General features: G+C 39.2%; 1 protein-coding gene across 1 annotated transcript in view; it reads left to right on the top strand.

The window, feature by feature from the left end:
* LOC135885737 (von Willebrand factor D and EGF domain-containing protein-like) overlaps positions 1-19,887 on the top strand; it is a 253,396-nt gene that overhangs the window by 61,722 nt on the left and 171,787 nt on the right. Inside the window, exons 2-3 of the mRNA XM_065413644.1 lie at positions 1,175-1,359; positions 15,121-15,349. Coding sequence (XP_065269716.1) covers positions 1,175-1,359; positions 15,121-15,349 — 414 coding nt within the window. The remainder of the gene's footprint in view (positions 1-1,174; positions 1,360-15,120; positions 15,350-19,887) is intronic.

The following is a 19,887-nucleotide window of genomic DNA, read 5'->3' as shown; positions in this document are numbered from 1 at the left end:
GAGGGAGTTGTATTAGTGCTAGATAGCTAAATTATTTTCAAGGCTTTACAATGTTAAATGTTTTTAGATCTTTTAGTATTTAAGAAGGTGTATGTTATTTCTTATACAATTTAAGAGTCCCCAGTTATTTAGGGGAAAGGGGAAACCAAAACCAAGTGAATAATAAAAAAAAAATCTTTGAAAAAGATATTCTTTAACCAAGGACATGAGAAAGTATCACAGTGTACCTTTTAGCATAAATGCTTTCAAATAAATTCTACCTTAGCTTTCATTCTGAATATAACAAGTTGTTGTTTTCAGGCTATTTATTCTTTAATAATTCTTTGCAAACTGTTCATATTTTATTTTTCTTGGTTTAAATAAAACTAGTTCATGATCTAGAATGATAAATATTGAAAAGTTTGGGAATGATGTTGCATATTTTAGTGCTAGGGGATATCACTTTATATGAAACTAAAAATAATCATAAACACAGTACTTGAGTTAAAACAAAAACAAAAAATCAAAAAATTGTATCATCAGATTACCAAATCTGGAATCTCAGATCAACCTCTCTTTCTATTTTGAATTTTGGGGTGGGGAGACTCAAGCTATGTTTATACTGCTCTGCAGTTTGGAGTATGGGGGTTTGAACAGCAGTGCACATTAAAGTGCGGTGCTGTGACTCCCCCATGTGGACACTGCAGGCATGGACAAAAAGGTTTCTAGTTCATGTTTAGCCCTCTTCAAACAGGACTATACATTAATGTGAAGTGGGAAATTAGTTTCTGCCTGCAGTGTCCACATAGGGAAGTTTCGGTGCATCATTTTGATGCCCACTGCTATTCACACCCAGGGCAGGGCAGTGTAGGCAAGCCCTCAGATGCCAGTCCCTAGAACCAAACCCAAGTTCAATGCAAAACAAGAAGGGCTTTATTTTCTGCTTCTGTTTCAAATGTGGTCAAAATCTTGTGAGATTTCAGACCAAGATGGCAAACATCCTATAACTACAGGTCCTGAGATTTTAGAGTTGACAAATCCAAACTTGAGCCCTAGCTATGATTTGGCCTTGAATCCTAGCCTGAACCTAATCTGGATTTGAACACCAGCTCCTTGGCCCATCTTCAGCAGTTATTAATTATGAGAAATTGAAATGGATATTTTGTAACCCTCATTCTTTTTACCCTTTCTTTAGCTCCGGAATGCTTTCCAGAAGGACACCAGATTCTGCACAATCCCTACCGCAGCACCAATTTTGATTCATTGGAATTACAGCAAACAGCAATTCAGGAGCTGGTTTGTGATCACTCATTGCCACAAGGGTGGTATCGTTTCATGATCAACAATAGGCCCGCAGAAATGCCAACAAAATGTGTAGAAGTTAGTAAAAATTAAGAACTAAACATCTGTGTACTTTAATAAATCCAGTAGGTGCAACTTCTCCTTTCTGTCACATCTGTAAAACCTAGGGTTGCCAATTTTGATTGGACGTATTCCTGGAGGTTTCATCATGACATAATCTTTAATTAAAGATTAATCTTTAATTCGTGGAAACTCCGGGACAATCCTGGAGACTTGACAATCCTAGTAAAACTCTAACAGCAGGTAACCGAAAGGTTATAATGGGGTTGTGTGGATTTAACTGACAGGAGGATTTTGCCCTCACAGTTTGTATGGTCATCATTCCCCCAAAAGTACTTCTTAGAGGTTAGTCTATTCCAAGTAATTCTGGACTCCACACTACTGGAATGAATTCAAAGGGCCTGATTCTGTTTGCATTTACACAAGTGTAAATCAAGAGTAATTCCACATGAAGGCAATGGAGTTATATCAGTTGAAAAAAAGTGTAAGTGACAAATGACAGAGAGAAACAAGATGCAAATGTTTTTAATTAGTATTGTTGCCACAGTGTATTACTTAGTCTCATAAATGGGTTAGTTGCTTTCTAGCAAAAAAAAAAAAGCTAGTTGTTTCACATGTGACTCTCTAGAAAAGGATAAGAAAATTGATATTCATTTTCAGGTGGAGTTAATATGTACAATTTTGAAACCTAGAAAACAGAATTTATGGGCCAAATTCAGACCTTCTGTACAATGGGTGCTCTGCCAGATTAACTCCATTGTATCCTTATCAAATACCAATAGTGTACTGAGGACCACTGTATGAGATTAAAATGATGTCCAACGCATTATCAAACAAAGAGTCTATTCTGTAGAAGAATATATTAATTGATGATTGTAAAGCACTTTGAAGATGAAAAATTCAATTTAAAGTCCCTTTTTAAAAATATTATATACCACGCTACATACAAAACATTTATGAAGTTAGAAAACAACATTATATATTCACAGTAAGAGCAACGGCTAACCGTGCATGCTTAGTCAAGACAAATAAAAGTTATTTCCATAATTTTACATTATATGGAATGTTAAATCATACTTGTCGCTTTTATGGCGTTCCTAGGATTATATATACTATATACATTTAATTATAAAATATACATTTGCTTCTGTTAGTCCATCATGGAAGAAATTGTTTTAAAAGTCATATTTTGTTTATTCAGGCTGTTCTGTATATGTGCAATTATTCTATAATATATCTTGTCTTTACAATTCAGTAATTTTCAGTATTTGGGAGTACTCATCTCCGCAATGTACCTTTAGCAATACATCCTTTGTTTCTTTAGCCTCCCCAACTTCGACTCCTTTATTCAAGTTTGTAGGGTTTTATCACTTGTTTAGTTTCTTAACTTGTAACATCATTCTTACCATTGGTTTCTTAAGTATTATCTGAATGGTAGAAAATACCTGTTTCATCCTGTTTATGAAGGATTATACCTGTTATATGTCACCACTGGAAGAATGTGCTTCTTTTAGATCTTCACCTTCTAATTCTTGTCCTCTACATTCTATTCCACTTAATTAAATCACCATTTAATTTGATTTTCCATTTAATTTGAGCAGAACCTCTGGAACAAAATAATTTGTATTAATAACAGCTCAGCTTCCACCCATTAATAAGCAGTTATTATTGGATATTTCAATCACTGGCTGTAGTGAGCTGATTTTAATTAACAAGGCAGGGACAAAATTCTAAACAGATAGAAGGAAAAAAGTACTCAAATATGATCCATGTTCTAGTAAAAGATCGCTATAGAGAGCTAAGAGCATCATTCAGACATTCCTGTTGATATCATAATAAGCACTGCCTTGTACTATATAAATGTGACAAGCACCAAGGTGATATCAGGTGGAAACAATTAGCTGTTTATCAATTGATACAATGAACTCACTAATTCTAAGCAATATTAGGCATGAATTCAGGTTTTATCTCATGCAGTTCAATTGAACTCAGATGGGATTTAAACTACAACAAAGAAATCGAGGGCTTGCCTCATTAAAGCACTTAAGCATATGAGAACAATGGGCCCACTGGGAAACCTGAACTCATCATTTAGGTGCATAATGGGAGGCTGAGCTCTTTTAAAAATCTGGTTATTTATTTAGGTGCTTAACTGGGAGATATTTGTACAGCTCTTTGGAAAGTCTTACTGAATGTTTCTATAAACATTAATGTGGGTGTAGCCATTTCTGAATATTGTTCCATGGCCATATAGAAAAATCTTGGTCAGGGGATATCAAAACCAAGCAACTCAGGCATATTTAGGGAAAAAAATAAACTTACAGTAGGGGAGAAAGCTGCAGATTTCAGCCCTGACACTCACGAGTCATATATAACTTCAGTATTGATACTAAGAACAGCAAATCTGACATTGTCTCTTGCTTACTAATTAAACAAATGAAGTAAGTTGACAAACTGAAAAAGCAAAAAAATAAAAGTGAAAACTCCCCTATGTAGAGGAATTAAAATGTGGAGTATATCCCTGGTCCAGCATTCCTTAGACCCAGGTGCTGCCCACAAACTCATTCCTCCAGTAGCAAAATACTTTTGATTGAAACAGCTTTCCAATTTAGACACTGCCTCTTGAAATTCCCTAGGGGATAAAGGGTGATACTGACCTTGTTACCTCTGTGTTTCCTTTCCCTCTGTGTTCTCTGAGGGTGCTAACCAATTACAGACACCCCAGCATGTGCTCTCAGCCTTTGCTGAGGCGCAATGCTGAGTTGCCTCCCAACAGCCAATTCAAGCAGGCACACAACCCAAACTTGCAAATATCTGTGCCCCAAAGTGTCCAGGCTGATGCTAACAGATGCACGCAACAGTTCCTTCTGAAAGTACTGCCAAATTCACTTCACAAGGGAAAAGACCACAAAGGAAGAGAGGCATTCACCACTCCTAGAATTACTCCATAGTACTGGGGAGGGGGGAGGAATGCAGAGAGCAATTGTCAGTGCCAATTGTGACAAAATGACCTTCACAGAAAGAACTAAAGTAGCATCAAAATTAAAAGATCCTAGAAAATTAAAACAAGCAAACAAAAAGAAAGAAAGAAAGAAAGAAAGAAAGAAAGAAAGAAAGAAAGAAAGAAAGAAAGAAAGAAAGAACAGGCCTAATGTAGAAGAATAAAGGGAAAGCATAAATGGGATAATGAAACAGACTTCCTAATAAAAATTATAAAAAGTGTATGCAAGCAAGCCACCAGAAAGGAACAAATACAAAACAAAGATAATAGAGCATCACCTGCTAACATTATGGATGATCCTCAATAAACACAGACATTATATCCCACTAGAAGAGCAATTCGTGAATTATAGGCTGTTTTGAGAAGCAATGAACATGACTAATGTGTGATGAAAACACAAGGAAAGCAACATGAATGACATTTGACTAGCAAACCTTGCAACACTAGCCCACAATGAACACTGAGACCCATCACATGCAGTCAGAATTGTGGCTTCTCCTGCCCATTTACCCATAGGAAAAAAAGAACATAGATTGTACTCTGCAACCATTAGGAAAAGTATAAACTAACAATTTGATTCTCCAAATGATGACTGCGTCTGGGGCCAGTAACAATACTTTTGATACACCACACATTAGTCAGTCATTGCTTCTCAAAAGAGCCCTAATGTTTGCAGCTTAGAGTTATTATAAACAAAGAAGACACAACATTTAGAATCACCACCACTAACATACATTCTATGTGGTAAAAGGAAGCCAGATTTCTTCAGCACAAGGACTCATATGTATTGTTAATGGACTATCTCCACTATTGTAGTCCCTTAAACTGGCTTAGACCAGCAGGGTCATTGATGTCCAGATCTTTCCAAATGATTCCTAGTCAGAATATCTTGTCGGTCAGCGGTTTCTATCAATATACCAGCACCAGTTCAACCATCTTATCTGTCCTGATGGTTTGGGAAAGTTCAGTGTTGGGGTTTATGTCACATTTCCTTTAAGAGACTACTGGCAATGTCTAGTCATAATCATACCCAAATTCCTACCTTAGATCCTCCTGTGCTGCTGACACATCAGGCAGTCCAGTTCCTCCACTGATTACAGTCACCCACTAGCTGTGACACTTCTTCCGAGATGACGGTAGCACATTCAATATCCTCTGTCACTGTTTTCCACCAGTTCTTCCTTGGCCTTCCTCACTTTCTCATTCTTCTCTTGGGTATCCTGTTCAGTGCTTGCTTATCATGTCTCCCAACCACCTGAACCTTCTTTCTCTGATGATATTTTCTAACGTCCTGCTCTGTCATTTCCCTTACTCTCACATTTATTATTTTGTCTTTCCATGAAATGTGTAGAATCTTCCTCAGCCATATGTGATGGGCAGCACAACTGGTTGTCTGCCTCCCATGTGCCCCCTCATGGTGTAGGATCACACTACCAGCAGTCTGCCTAAGTTTCCCCTCTTGGACTGTTCAAGAAACTCAAAAACAATTTTGTCCATTCCCATCCCTTCTCAGGTTGTGCTTTATTACATTAATAAACACTCCAAATAAAGTTTTCACGGTCATCCAAAAGTCCACACATCCAAAAGTCTCTTCGTCCTCCCAGGCCTTCCTGCTTGGGGCCTTTCCTGCTTTGGCAAACCACTCCGAGATCTTACCTGGCTTGAGTCTCAGGCCAGGGCTACACTACAGATCTATATCGGTATAACTACATCACTCAGGGGTACCCCTGAGCGACGTAGCTATACAGACCTAACCCCCAGTGTAGACAGCGCTATGTCAACAGGAGAGCTTCTCCTGTCAACACAGCTAACATCTCTCGGGAAGGTGGATTAACTATGCTGACAGGAGAAGCTCTCATGTCAGTGTAGGAGTGTCTTCACTTAACCACCGCCGCAGCGCAGCTGCGCCGATGCACCATGTTAACTGTAGATCTACCCTCAGTCTTGATTCTCTGTTAGATCCTGCTCATTCCTTTGGGTGGGTTAGAGTTCACTTCATTCACTTCTCCAGTGCCTAAACCCCCCCCCCCAACTCTCATAGAAAAGCAGCTGAACACCCAAAATTCAGTCTCTAAGGCCTGGTTTACACTGGGGGGGGGGGTGAATCAATCTAAGTTATGCAACTTCAGCTACGTGAATAACATAGCTGAAGTCGATGTACTTAGATGGACTTACCGTGGTGTCTTCACCGTGGTGAGTCGACTGCTGCCGCTCCCCCATTGACTCCGCCTGTGCCTCTCATGGTGGTGGAGTAAAGGAGTCGACGGGAGAGCGCTCAGGGGTCGATTTATGGACGCGATAAATCGACCCCCGCTGGATCGATCGCTGCCCGCTGATCTGGCGGGTAGTGTAGACATACCCTAAGGATTTTCAGTAAGGATTACAGGGTCAAAGGAACAAAAGGAACTTAATTCTTAAGTACCGACTTTATAAAATCTTATGATAAAGAAACATAAATAATAATAACAATTTTTATAACATAACATGGCTACTTTATCATCCACATAGATTATCTTCACCGTTATACATAAACATAAATAAAGAAAACAAATTAAAGCTAAGCAGGTCAGTCTGCACAGAAACACAGTGAGAAGAAACTCAGAGTTCCCAAAAGCTGAGGTTGAGTCTTAGAGTCTTTGCAAAAAGAACAGGAGTACTTGTGGCACCTTAGAGACTACCAAATCTATACAGTCTGCTGAGTCAAAACCAACATCTTCCCTCCACTTGCTTGTAGGAATCTTAAACTAGAATCCATGCAGACTTCCTCTGCTGAAATCACTGTTAGCCAGTCAGCTGATTAACCAACCACTCAGTTAAGTATATAGATTTTTTTTTTTTAAACTCTGCTGCAAAATGCTTTAGAGTTAGGGAAAACAGCCTGCTTTTTGCTCCTGGGTTCAGCTTCTCCCAGCCCATGCACGGCCTTTTGTAAAGCAGCTGCCCTGACTGCTTGCCCTCATGGAGTTTGAGTCCAGTTACAGGGAACCTATTGAGCATACCCAAAACTATCACACCCAATTCCAGAAACTTCCAGATGTGGAGTGCTAATTGTGCACCTGCCTAACAACAACTCACTTCTACCCACCCACCCTCAATAGATCTCTTAAAGAGATATCTCCCAATTAGGCACCTATGTTACACTAGCAGTGTCTAACTACTGAGAATTCTCCCTTTCATTGCAGCCTTTTGCTGTTCTTATGGGGCAATCACCCTGATCTCTCCCAAGTGTGGCTAATTCTGTAATCACAGGTTGGCTAAAGGGCAAGCACCCTGTTACAGGCAGCCTTCAATTCCTTTTTTTGTTAGTCATTTAATATTACTTTCAGAATTGGTTTTTTTTTAGAATTTCCATCTTCTAAATCAGCATACAAAGCCATTCCAGAATTTGGCAAAATATTCACCACCTTTAGAGACATTTTAAATTCTAATACAGAAATTGGAGAGCTTTCCTCACACAAGGCTGAAAATATTTCCTCTGTGATTAGGTTTCTGCATCACAAAGTAACTCCTAAAATTACGCATAAGCATTACTCACTGGTGTGAAATAAAACCAAAATGGGGTTTCTGTTTGTTCTCAGATTCATTTGAAGTCCCACCCTCTCCTGATTAGCCCTTTATAGTAGATTTTGTGAAGAAAATAAAAATGCAATTGCTCAGTTATTCTCTATTTTTTCTTTTGTTTTGTTAATCCAACCCCTCCCTGGATTACAATTTTTAAAAATCTGTGTATTATTTCCTAATTCTCTCTTTCTTGCACACACACCAACCTCAGATACCAATACTGTTTCATAATGACAGATGTGAACCAGAGGTTTCGTCCTTCATGTTCGTTTCTCAGGAATACACAAAGCCTCTTTCATAAACCAGAATTTTCACCTGTATTGTATAAAAGCAAATGCTTAAATACAGGATTAAGTAATAAATACTGGTGGCCCTGAATATTAAACTGATTTTATGGTGCCTCAGATTGAAATAGGTACATTTATTTACTAAAAATTACTATGAAAGAACATCTGAAAGCAAAGCCAAAGCAAAGTTTTTGTGGATAATAGATGCAATATCACAATGATGTAACCACCATGCAATTGTGTACCAAAGAGCCACCTATCTCTAACTAAATACAAAATGTGTTTCTCACACATGGCACCACTTATTTTTAATAGCATACTTTCAATCCATTCCCCAAGTGACAGAACCAATCAAACTTAACTTCTTTGGGCAGTGATTGGACATTGCTAGGTTCTTTATAAACCAGAGCAGTCGATTGTCCAAACTGCTAGTAAATGGAAAGAGACACCACTGGATGAAGCAAAAGTAAAGGTGCATTCCATTGTTATTGGAAATGCGGAAGTTAATTTACTTTTTTTTTATTTAGGATTTTTGAACTGAGTAATTTAAAAGATTAGTGGGTGCCTAATTATGAATTAAAACTATTTAATAATACTTATTTACCTCATAGAAGCAGGGGACAATTAATTAGATAATGTTGGTAAAGTGCTAAACATTGTTATTGAGCTGAAAAATCAAGAGGTGCTGAGCACTAACTCCCATTGAAGTCCATGACATCAAGACCTTCAGTGGATTTGGTTGACTGTGTTACCTCTTCCCAACGGTATCATTTTGGGAGGTTATTGTTGACATACTCCAAGCTTTCTGGCTGCATTAGAGAAGTTTTCATTGATGTAAATTGCACCACTGCAAAACCCCTAATGCAGATGTATTGCACTGATGTAAATTGGGGGTTATACCAATGTGGTTTACTCCAATAATTTATTGCATTAAGTTTAATCGCTGCAAGCCCCAGTAAATCTTTGAAAGTTGATTAATCAAATGCAGGTGATCTACTATGGAGATATTAATCAAAAATACACCTGTTCTGGGCTCATTGTCTAGTACATTACTGAAAATTATATAGACAACTGAGAAGATTCCAGTAAACTCACAGTAATCTTCACCCCTAGCTCCTAACAGGGCAGCTGGGGATTTTCCAGCTATAACCACCCCATGGAATCTATAAACCCTGAGTTAGGCACCTAAACTCTCTATACAGTGCATGGAACGAGATAGATACCTAAGAATGAGATCCATAAAACACTAGACAAGGAGCCACCTAAGCTAGCCAATAGCAGATGCCAACTTTGTGAGTGTTTTGTCCTAAGCTCAACCCCTCTCATGGCCATCGACACGTAAGTCCAGGTTGTAGTGAGGTGCCTACGCTGTTTCTTGCAAGAACAGTGGTGGCACATGCCTAACTCCATACGAATCAGCAGGAGAGTGGGGAGATGGAAGAAGCCTCCCTTATATTGCAGGATTGGGGCCTAAAGCTGTAAGCCCCAGATCCACAAAAGTACTTGGGCACCTAAGTCTAACATTTAGGTGTCACTGAGATCCTCAAAACCCCCACTCAGCTCCTGCCTGACTCTGGAGAAGTGTAAAGTCCCTCATTTCTGACATTAAAGTAACCAAGGCACCTACCTTTCTGCCACAAGGCATGCACATTGATGGCTAGCACCTATTTCATACCTAAGCCCTGGCAGCCTCCTCAAAGTAGGCATTCCTTTTCTCTCTTTCCTGTTGGGCCTGGTCTGACAGGCACTCTCAGAGCATACCTAATGCCACACAAAACAACTGGGGGTGGGGAAAGGAAAGCAGAGGCAGTAGTCTTTCTTATAACCTTTAGGTCAGTGGTTAGGGTACTCATCTGGGATGTGGGAGACCCTAGTTCAATTCCCCCTGCCCCTTTGATGAGGAGAAGGGATTTGACCTTAGGTTTTCCATCTCCCAGGTAACATGGCCTACCCGCTGGACTATTCCGGTGTGAGAATCTCACTTGTTGAAGGAGTGCCCCTGTGTACAAATATATGCATTGGGCCAGAAAGTGAGAATAGAATGCCAATCTTCACTGCATGAGATAGGCATCTGGGACCCTAGATTGAAGCAGTGTGCGCCTCAAGTCAATGTCCAGAAGCAGAAACTTAGGTGTGTAGGGGAATTTTATAGTGAAAATGTAGGTGCCTCTAGAGTTAGGCAGCAGCTGAGCGGGGGTTTTGAGGATTTCAGTGGTGCCTACATTTTGGACTTAGGTACCTGAAGTTGGAGTTTGGTCTAACTCTGGGCCTTACTCTGCCCAGATGAACGATCCAGTCACAGTTTGTTAGATTAACCAGTCTTCTTGAATTCTGGCTTTGATCATGTGTAAAATGAGTCTATAGTTTCATCCCAGTTCCCAATTTGTGCACATCACAAAAATAGCAAAGCATTTAGCTCAGTTGGGTTTGACTGCCAGTCTCCACTCAGGAGAAGCTCAGGGGTGTTGCAAGACAGAATTGTGCTATATCAAAAAGCTTACTCACATGATAACTTGCTTAGGTTAGTGTTGTAGCTCCCACACGTTCTTGAGAATTAATTTTATTCACAAAGCTATAGTAAAGAAAGAGATAGAAAAAGAAGATGCTATTTTATAATCTGGGTGTTTGATTTTCCCACAAGTGAGTTGTGGAGACAAACTCCTTTTCTATTTGGATCACATTTCATCTTTTTTTAAAAAAACATCCAGAATACTGTTGGCAACTGTCTACTTATCTATATGGCTGCCATCAATGCAATATTTGAGTGCCACATTAATGAATTTATCCTCTTAATACCAGCAGAAAGTAGGGAAGTACCATTATCCCCATTTTACAGATGAGAAACCAAGGCGCACGAAGATTAAATGACTTGCCCAAGGTCAGACTGCCAAAAAACTGAGCCAGGCCAGTGCCTTAACCACAAGACTATCCTTCCATAGTGGAGCACCAGTGACATATTGTGGCCAGTTATACTTGAACATGTAAAAATGAATTTATATGGCAGATCTTCAAATAATTCATTCTAATGTATTTAAACAACATATTCTATGAAAATCACTAGAATCTGACCTAAACTTAGTATATTGTATGTATGTATCACTATCACTTGACACATCAATATTTATCTGAGTTAAATTATCTATTTATCATAAAAAGATCAATAGTATTTTTCAGCAACAACACAGTAAGTAAACCGTAGCAACACTGTAGTTTGTAGTAACCCTATATGATCAGTGTTTTCAGTGTTGTGAATACTTTCTGCAACAGCATCCTTCCTATCCTCCAAACAGTCCTCATTATTTGACAAGCTAGAGTAAGTGCAAACTCGACATGTTAGTTGGTCATGAGTTTACCTCAGGGGATGACTGAAGATCCTGGCGATGGGCTCCTAATAGGTTGTATGGCTGCTGCTGAGGTAAAACAATATATAAAGAGGAGGGAAAACTGCTGCTATGCATGCTGTTCCCATTTTGCATTCCACTAAGCTGTAGGTTTACAGGTTTCGGCTTGTTCTTCTTACACTCTTTTTTTATAGTGGGCCACAGTTCATTGTCCATGCCCTCATGTTGTAATTGAAAACACGTTACTATAGAGTCCTTAGAGACTTCACAGAGATAATACTTTTCCTGAGACAGACTTTAGGCTTATAGTAGTACTTTGAACTCCTTATCTAGCACCGTTTATTCAGGATCTTTACAATATAAATAATATAATAGCTTTAGAATATTCTTTAAACTTCACAACAGCTTTGTCTAGTCTATGCTAGTTCTTACAGTGTACTTATCTCTGTGGTATCTCAGCACTTGTGAGGTAGATAAATAATTGCATCCATTTTAAACTTAGGCAAAGAAAATCTAAAGGCCCAGACCCACCACCTTTCATCACATTAGTAATATCATTGAAGTCAATGGCTTGCATGAGTAAGAGGAAGATCAAGACCTGAGGCCCAGATCCCCAAAGGTATTTATGTGCCTAAGTGTCTTAGCAAGGTCATGAAGTGAGTATGAAGTAGGGAGTATTGTTGAGCCGCAGACATCTGCCCTTTTCCCTGAATTGTTCCTTTCTTCTTTGTTGTAGTGGACATCTGACTTCTCCCCTGAATCCTAGTTTAAGTTGATCATTCCTTCCTCTTGGTCATTAGCACTGCCTGCTCAGAAATATATCAAAAAATCAAAGTAATTTTAGATTAAATATCACCATTTAAGCCATAAGCTCTCCAGACTTTCCTAATATCTATGTTTTGTACAGTGCAGAAAACACAGCTGGCACTTAAGCAAATTAATAAATGAGAAATGAATTTTTAAAAAGCAATGTGCTAACCTAAAACCCCAAGTTAAAGCATTTTAGTTAACACCCATTCCCCTTCTTCCTTTGTCTGTATTCCGTCCTAACTTATGTCTTGATCCGGCAAGCTGCTCCCTGTTGGTGTCCTCCTGCAACTGTGAGCCCCATTGACTTCAAGGGGGATCTACATGGGCACAGGGGTCTGCCTGCTTGCAGAATCAGGGACACTAGACTGTAAACTCCTCCTTCCAGGCTTCTATATTTCTGTAAAACACCATACTCTCCTTTTGCATTACTCAGAACTAAAAATAAGTACCTTTCTTTTACAACTTTGTTGTCTGAAGCATGATGATAATAACTGGAACCAAAGGAAAATGAGACCATGCCATATAGAAGGCCATTTTTTTCCTAACCATTTTTCTTCCAGCACTCATGAAGAACTACCTTTCCCTGGCTATATCTTCTTGGGTGTGTGACTGCCAGTTAAGATTCAGTAGGCAGAAATGTATTGGAGTGAGCATAATTTATCCTTTGACCTCAGAGCTCACCATACTGTCATGCATAAATTCCACTTTTGCTCCAAAAGAGCTGTTTTTGCTTAAGCAGGAACTAGAAAATCTGCATCAGTGGAAAATGACTTTCTAAACATCATGTTTCAACCCTGGTATAAAGCCCCAAATGACCAGTTTCACTTTGCATGGAAATTCATATAACTCTCAGATTAACGTAGAATTGTTCACCATCCCTGACTTGGGAAATACAAAGTAAAAAGAAACTCTCACTTGCACAGACTATAACCGATGAATTATTTTAAAAATACCATTTGGTAGTAATTTGAAACATCTAGACAACACAAATCTTCACATTCATATTTTAAGATTTTATTCTGCTGACAGGCTGAGACAATGCTAGTTTTGGCTGTGAGCTCATTGGATTGCTTAAGATAAGCAGTTTCAGGCCTCACGAACCTCACAAAAAGATTAAGGCTCAGCTGGGTATAATATGGCATTCTGTAGGGGCCACTTTTCACCCTGAGTCAACACCAAGCCAATGTCGTCACATAATATCCTTTTGATGAGATATAAAATTGAGTTCCTGACCTTGTCTCATTAGAGATCTCATGGCATTTTTCGCAAGTGCACCAATATCGAACCCAATGTCCCAGGAAATGCAAATATATGTGAGTATATACTGCCTACCTAAATTACCTCTTCTGTTTCAATATGAAATGTTTTTTCTTCCCTTCCTATCCAAAATCTAATAGAGAAAAAAGATCACACTCCCCCTGCAAGTCAATAACATTTACATGACCTTGACTGTATAGTTTGTAAAGTGCTTGTGGATCCTTTGGGATAAAGAGTGGCATAAAAATGTAAGCTGTTAATAAGAAATGTGATCATCAATACAGTTCAGTTTGCACCTATATTTTGTGGTGATAGGAATGCTAGAAAGAGATCAGTTACATAGACCATACATGGACATCAGTCCTCTGTGGGAATGTCTACATCTTTGAGATGGTTGAAAGACCTGGACTCCCTTTTATGTTTGTCATTTGTAAAACATATGTAGGCAAGTGTGAAGACTCACCAGTGGGAGAATGGAAATATACAGTCCCAGCTACAGGTCTCTTCACATCCTTGTTTTCAGAACTTGCTCTGTTTCCAAAAACACAACATCACAGAATTCAAACAACTGGATTCCAACCTCCTGAAGCCTTTCCAGATCCTACCAGCTGGGAGTGGGGGAGGACACCACTTACCTTTTAGGTTCCCTTCCTGACTATTACAGAACAACCCACCCTAGGGCTTCCCTGATTCTAGATCTCTTTTGTCTGCTGCCTCTGCCTAAGAGGAAAGAAATCTTATGACTGACTTTCTGTATGTCACATGCTTGCTCAGTCATGTGCTTGTAACTACAGCTCTTGCTTTTAAAGGAGCTTAACAGGAATACTGTGATGTGTGCATGTGCCCCTCATCCCCAAAACCTAGTGCCCTATTACAACATATGTTTTGTACTTGGCCATATTCATGTTTTCGGGTCCTAGTTAATGTACTCAAACGACACATAGAAAGCTCAAAGTCAATACACAAGAAATGCAAGTAAGACACTTTATACTGTATACAAACAACCCTTCAACCACAAGGAAAGAACTCAGGCACAATGGAGGCTGCAGGGAGCCAGCAGAAGTTAGAGCAGCAGCAACTTCTGCTGCTGTATAAGGTCAGTCCACAACTTATGGCAGTGGGGGGAGGAGACATAGTAGAGTTCTGCTCTATCTTCCCCGATACACCCGACAGCCCTCCCTCAGTATGCCCATCCTGCCTTTTACGTTGGGGGTGGCATGTCGGCTGGCATGGGCAGCATATGCAGCACAAAATGAATTTAGCAAACCAGAGAACCCTCTTTTCTGACTCCATTTAAAACACTACCATTCTCTTTCAAGTAAACATACACAGAGATGATCCCTATCTAAACTCATCTTCCCTCTCAATGAAATCCAAATTAGTGTCCCAATTTTTTGTGAATTCCTGTTTTGAATGATTTGATAATCCTGTTTTTAAATGATTATACACAAAATGCTAACACAAGCTCTGAATGAATATATTGTAGGTTGCTAAAAATTATTTCTTGTATGTTTATCCTCAGATGAATAAATGTGGCACACAAGCTCCAGTGTGGCTTTCACTAAAATCTGAATCCCTCCCGCTTCCTGGGGGGGAAAAGCAGCTAATGGCTTGTGCTACCTGGCAATTCTTCTTTGGAAGCACCAAAGACTGTTGTTTGTTCCGGATACCTATCTCAGTTAGAAACTGTGGAGAATTCTTTGTTTATCTTTTGCAACCTACTCAAGGATGCATGGGCTATTGTGCAGAAGGTAGGTTTAGTAAAGTACTTGTTTATCAATAACATGGTATGTGCCTCTCTTGCTATGTGTTCAAAGGTCCTGGTATTGTAATACACATCTTAGTGATCTTGCAAATCAAGCATTGCTCCTAGTAAGATGCAGACTGTGTAGCAAATAAATCTGCAGCACTCCAATGTGGTCCTGAGGAATAGCTGTTATTACCAGTGCTAAATGTAATCTGGTGTATATTACTGAAGTGTACTTAGCTTGTTTACCGTTCACATGTAAACTTTACTACTGTCTTTGTCTCTGTTTTGGTTTGAAGTGGTGAAGTGGCTAATTCAAGCTTTTTTTTTTTCTGTTTCTTTGCAGGTAGTGTATCTCAGACTTGCTCTTATCTTAAGTAATCCAGTATTCCAAAAAAGATAAGTCTGGAGCCCTGAAAAGAAAAGAAAAATCTGATAAGATAACAGCTTTTCATGACATTTATGTAATTACTCTAGTCAGAAATAATTTCCAGCCTACTACAAGAGCTCTAACCTCTGTTCTGTAGCTAGGAGACAAAGGAATATCAGAAAGCAATTGCTCACTCACTTACACCTTCTGAACTTTTAGAGTGTTCAGGTGCATATAGATTCAGATAGAAATGGTTCTCCTTTCTCAAAGGGAAAAATACCTTCATACTTTCATTTCAGCATTTTTTTCCATATTAGCTCTCATGAACATGACACATTGAGAAACTAGGATTACCACTTTACTGTTAGGCACAATATAAAGAGCGTGTCTCTCTTTTTTTTTTTTTCAGCGATGAAAACACTTTTTTATGATGAAAATATTCCAAATGGAATTTATTAAATGAAATGAAAAATGTATCCTTTAGAAAAACATTTTATTAAAAATGTTCATGTTTTTCATTTTTCCAGTTCTTTTAAAGGCAAAAAAAATAGAAAATGGGAGAAAAAATGCTCTCTTTTTTTAAACTTTGTTCAAACTTTTTCCAGTCAGGAGAAAGTAGTTTTGTTTTCTCACTTTCAGCAACTTTTTTTTTAACCTTACCACTGGAAAAAGGAGAGGAGGGTATAAAAAAAACTGAGATAAAGTAGGATTTCTTCCTCTATTTTGAAAAGGAACATTTTAAGAATAAAGATGAAAAACTCACAGTTGAAGTTTTTCTGAAAAATGAAAAATTGTGTCAAAAGTAATTTTTAATAATTTCAGAGACATCCCCCCTCTCAAAAAAAAAAAAAAATCAACCACCCTTACCAACTACCTCAATTTGCTAGCCTTCCTATTAAACTGACACCAGCAATGGCAAACCATGGGAGAATGAACCCAGCTTTCCAGCTGGGATGGAGAGAAGTTCGCCCTATTCTCCTTTCCCTCTAGGTTGGAGGTTTTGTACTTCATTCATCTACACACTACAGTAGCAGTCCTGTATTTCAGCCATTCTCACTGTGACGGGTTGGATCACAGAAACCCCCTTGGGAGCTGCCACCTAGTGTACCAAGACTACTTCTATTCCTGTTTTCCCCTGCCAGCTTAGGACTCCAGCACCCTGTCTTGCTGAGCCAGACACTCCCGTCTGCTCCAACACAGACCCAGGGTCTGAATTACTTGCCCCAAAGCTGCAGGTTTACCTGAAAACAGCTCACAGAAGTGTGCTTGTCTTTAGCACTCAGATGCCCAACTCCCAATGGGGTCTAAACCCAAATAAATCCATTTTACCCTGTATAAAGCTTATACAGGGTAAACTCATAAATTGTTCACCCTCTATAACACTGATAGAGAGAGATGCACAGTTGTTTGCTCTCCCAGGTATTAATACATACTCTGAGTTAATTACTAAGTAAAAAGTGATTTTATTAAATACAGAAAGTAGGATTTAAGTGGTTCCAAGTAGTAACAGACAGAACAAAGTAAGTCACCAAGCAAAATAAAATAAAATGCACAAATCTATGTCTAATCAAACTGAATACAGATAATCTCACCCTCAGAGATGCTTCGGTACGTTTTTTTCTCAGACTGGACACCTTCCAGGCCTGGGCACAATTCTTTCCCCTGGTACAGCTCTTGTTCCAGCTCAGGTGGTAGCTAGGGGATTCTTCATGATGGCTCTTCTTTTTCCCTTTGTTCTGTTCCACCCCTTTATATATCTTTTGCATAAGGCGGGAACCCTTTGTCCCTCTGGGTTTCCACCCCCCCTCACTGGAAAAGCACCAGGTTAAAGATGGATTTCAGTTCAGGTGACATGATCACACGTCACTGCAAGACTTCATTACCCACTTGCCAGCACACACATATACAGGAAGACTTACAGGTAAAACACAGCCAACTGCAGACAATGGTCCTGGTTAATGGGAGTCATCAAGATCATTAATGGCCCACACTTTGCATAATTACAATAGGCCCTCACAGTTATATTTTATATTTCTAGTTTTAGATACAAGAGTGGTAAATAGGATGATCACACTCAGTAGATTATAAGCTTTGTAATACCTTACAAGAGATCTTTTGCATGAAGAATATTCCAGTTACATTATATTCACTTATTATCATGTTTTTATAAAACCATATAGACTGCACAACGTCACACTCACGTGTCTGGATTCATGATTAGTGCACTGCCTTCACACAGGGAGACTCACAAGATCACTAATCAGAGATCCTGAAGTCAACAAGCCCAACTGTGTGGGAGCTACATGAATAACACTTTCATACTGTAGGTGACAGTTCATTGCAAACACAGAAGAAGATCCAAAAGACTGGATAAGGAGTAATAAAAGCTGAACAGGTGGTAACATGTTTTGCCATGGAGGGAACAAATGGAGGGGGGGAAATCCACTCTGTGTGTCAAAAATTCTCTCTGAGGAAGAGTTGTAGAGCTAATGCCTCTCCTGCCAAACACTATAAAAACTATTCAGCACTTTCCACATTCAGCATGAAAAACTCAGAAACTCCATGTGTTTGGACCTTCTTAAGTTCAGAAAGTGGATATGGCTGGGAAAGGTATGTTTGAGAGCAGAGAGGCTTATCCTGCTCTCACCCTCCCATGGGTTGGTTTCCTAAACTCAACCCCTTGTATCATTTTCTGCAGGAAGTCATGATCTGAGCCATACTTTGAGGCAGCTTCCCTTAGTTCATAAATGGATTAGCCTCTAGCTACCCAGTCCCTATTTTAAGACACTGCTGTTCCCTTTTCTACCTCATGTTTTTGCCCTAGAAAGATGTTAACATATTGATTCTTTTTTCTGATACAACTGTTTCATGTTTTAATCTCTTGGGCTCAGTCACAGGGTTAGGGGTGCAATCCAGGCCTGTAAAGGGTTATGTTACCACTTGCCTCACAACCCTGGATGCCTTACAATGCTTTACAGCTGTAGCTCCCAACCTGGGATACTCACTACCAGCATGCAGGTCACACCCTGAGTGTCTATGTGCTATTATGTTTTAAAATCTGTGGCCTTAATATATAAAACTCTTAATACATAAAACAGTCCTGGTTCAGCAGCTCTGACTGCAGCAGCCTGTCTACAGCTCCCCACCCCATGTTGCCTTCCACCAGCCTTGATTACTGCTTGCAGGGTGACCCCAACATAATCCCATTCCTCAATTTTCCCAAAACCATGTACACTGTAACGTCCAGCCCTCTGCTGGACAGTTCAGAGAAATAATATGTTCCATTTGTTCCTCTAAAGACACAAAAGCCACCAGCCTGCCACATTGACTGGAGTGAACATTCTCTTTAATTCAAACAAGGCACTTGTGGTTTAAATTAACAGAAAAACAAATTTATTAACAAAAGAAGATAGATTTAACTCACTTAAAATCCTAAGAGATAAAGTTAGAAAGGGTTACAAGCAAATGAAAGTGAAAACACGCACCTAAAATCTAAAACTTAATCTAGCAAGATACAGGCTTTCTTCAAGATCTTTTTTCTCACCTATATTCAGTTCCCAGAGACGTCAGTACCCTCCCACCTCCCCCCCCCCCCAGTTGAAGGAGCTATCTTTTTCATCTTCCAAGAGCTCTGTTCCCTTGTGTCTGTCTAGGGATAGGTGCTAAAGATGGGTCCCGTCTTTGCTTATATCTTCCAAAGTTCAATGACTTTGTTTCAAGAGGCAGGATGACCTGATGCTGTTTTCCCCATCCCCCTGCATGTAAATGGGGCTTCAATTGTTTTGATTCCACCATGCTTAATTTACATAGGAGACAGATAAATAGCTGTTTTCGCGCCTATCTGGGATGGAACCTGTTTCTCCCTATTTAGCCACAGATATAAAACATATCATTAAGTGTCCATATTTCCTCATATAATGTTAATACATACATTTCAATCACCACTGTACCCTTAGCTTTCAGAAAAGTCCTCACTCTGTACATTTTTATAATACAATAATATTGTATACAATCAGTTGATTCAATTGCTTATCACTTGAGGTTCAGCCTGCTCCCTCCCCCATTCACTATAGACCAGTAAATCTTTGAAATGGATTCTTTTCAAGGTTACCTCTCAAAGACAAGCTATGAGAAAGGCAACATGGAGTCTGGTAGTGAAAGACGCTCCATGC

The sequence above is a fragment of the Emys orbicularis genome, chromosome 11 (genome assembly GCF_028017835.1).
Source record: "Emys orbicularis isolate rEmyOrb1 chromosome 11, rEmyOrb1.hap1, whole genome shotgun sequence".
Taxonomy (NCBI): domain Eukaryota; kingdom Metazoa; phylum Chordata; order Testudines; family Emydidae; genus Emys; species Emys orbicularis.
This window is presented reverse-complemented; position numbering and strand designations above follow the sequence as displayed.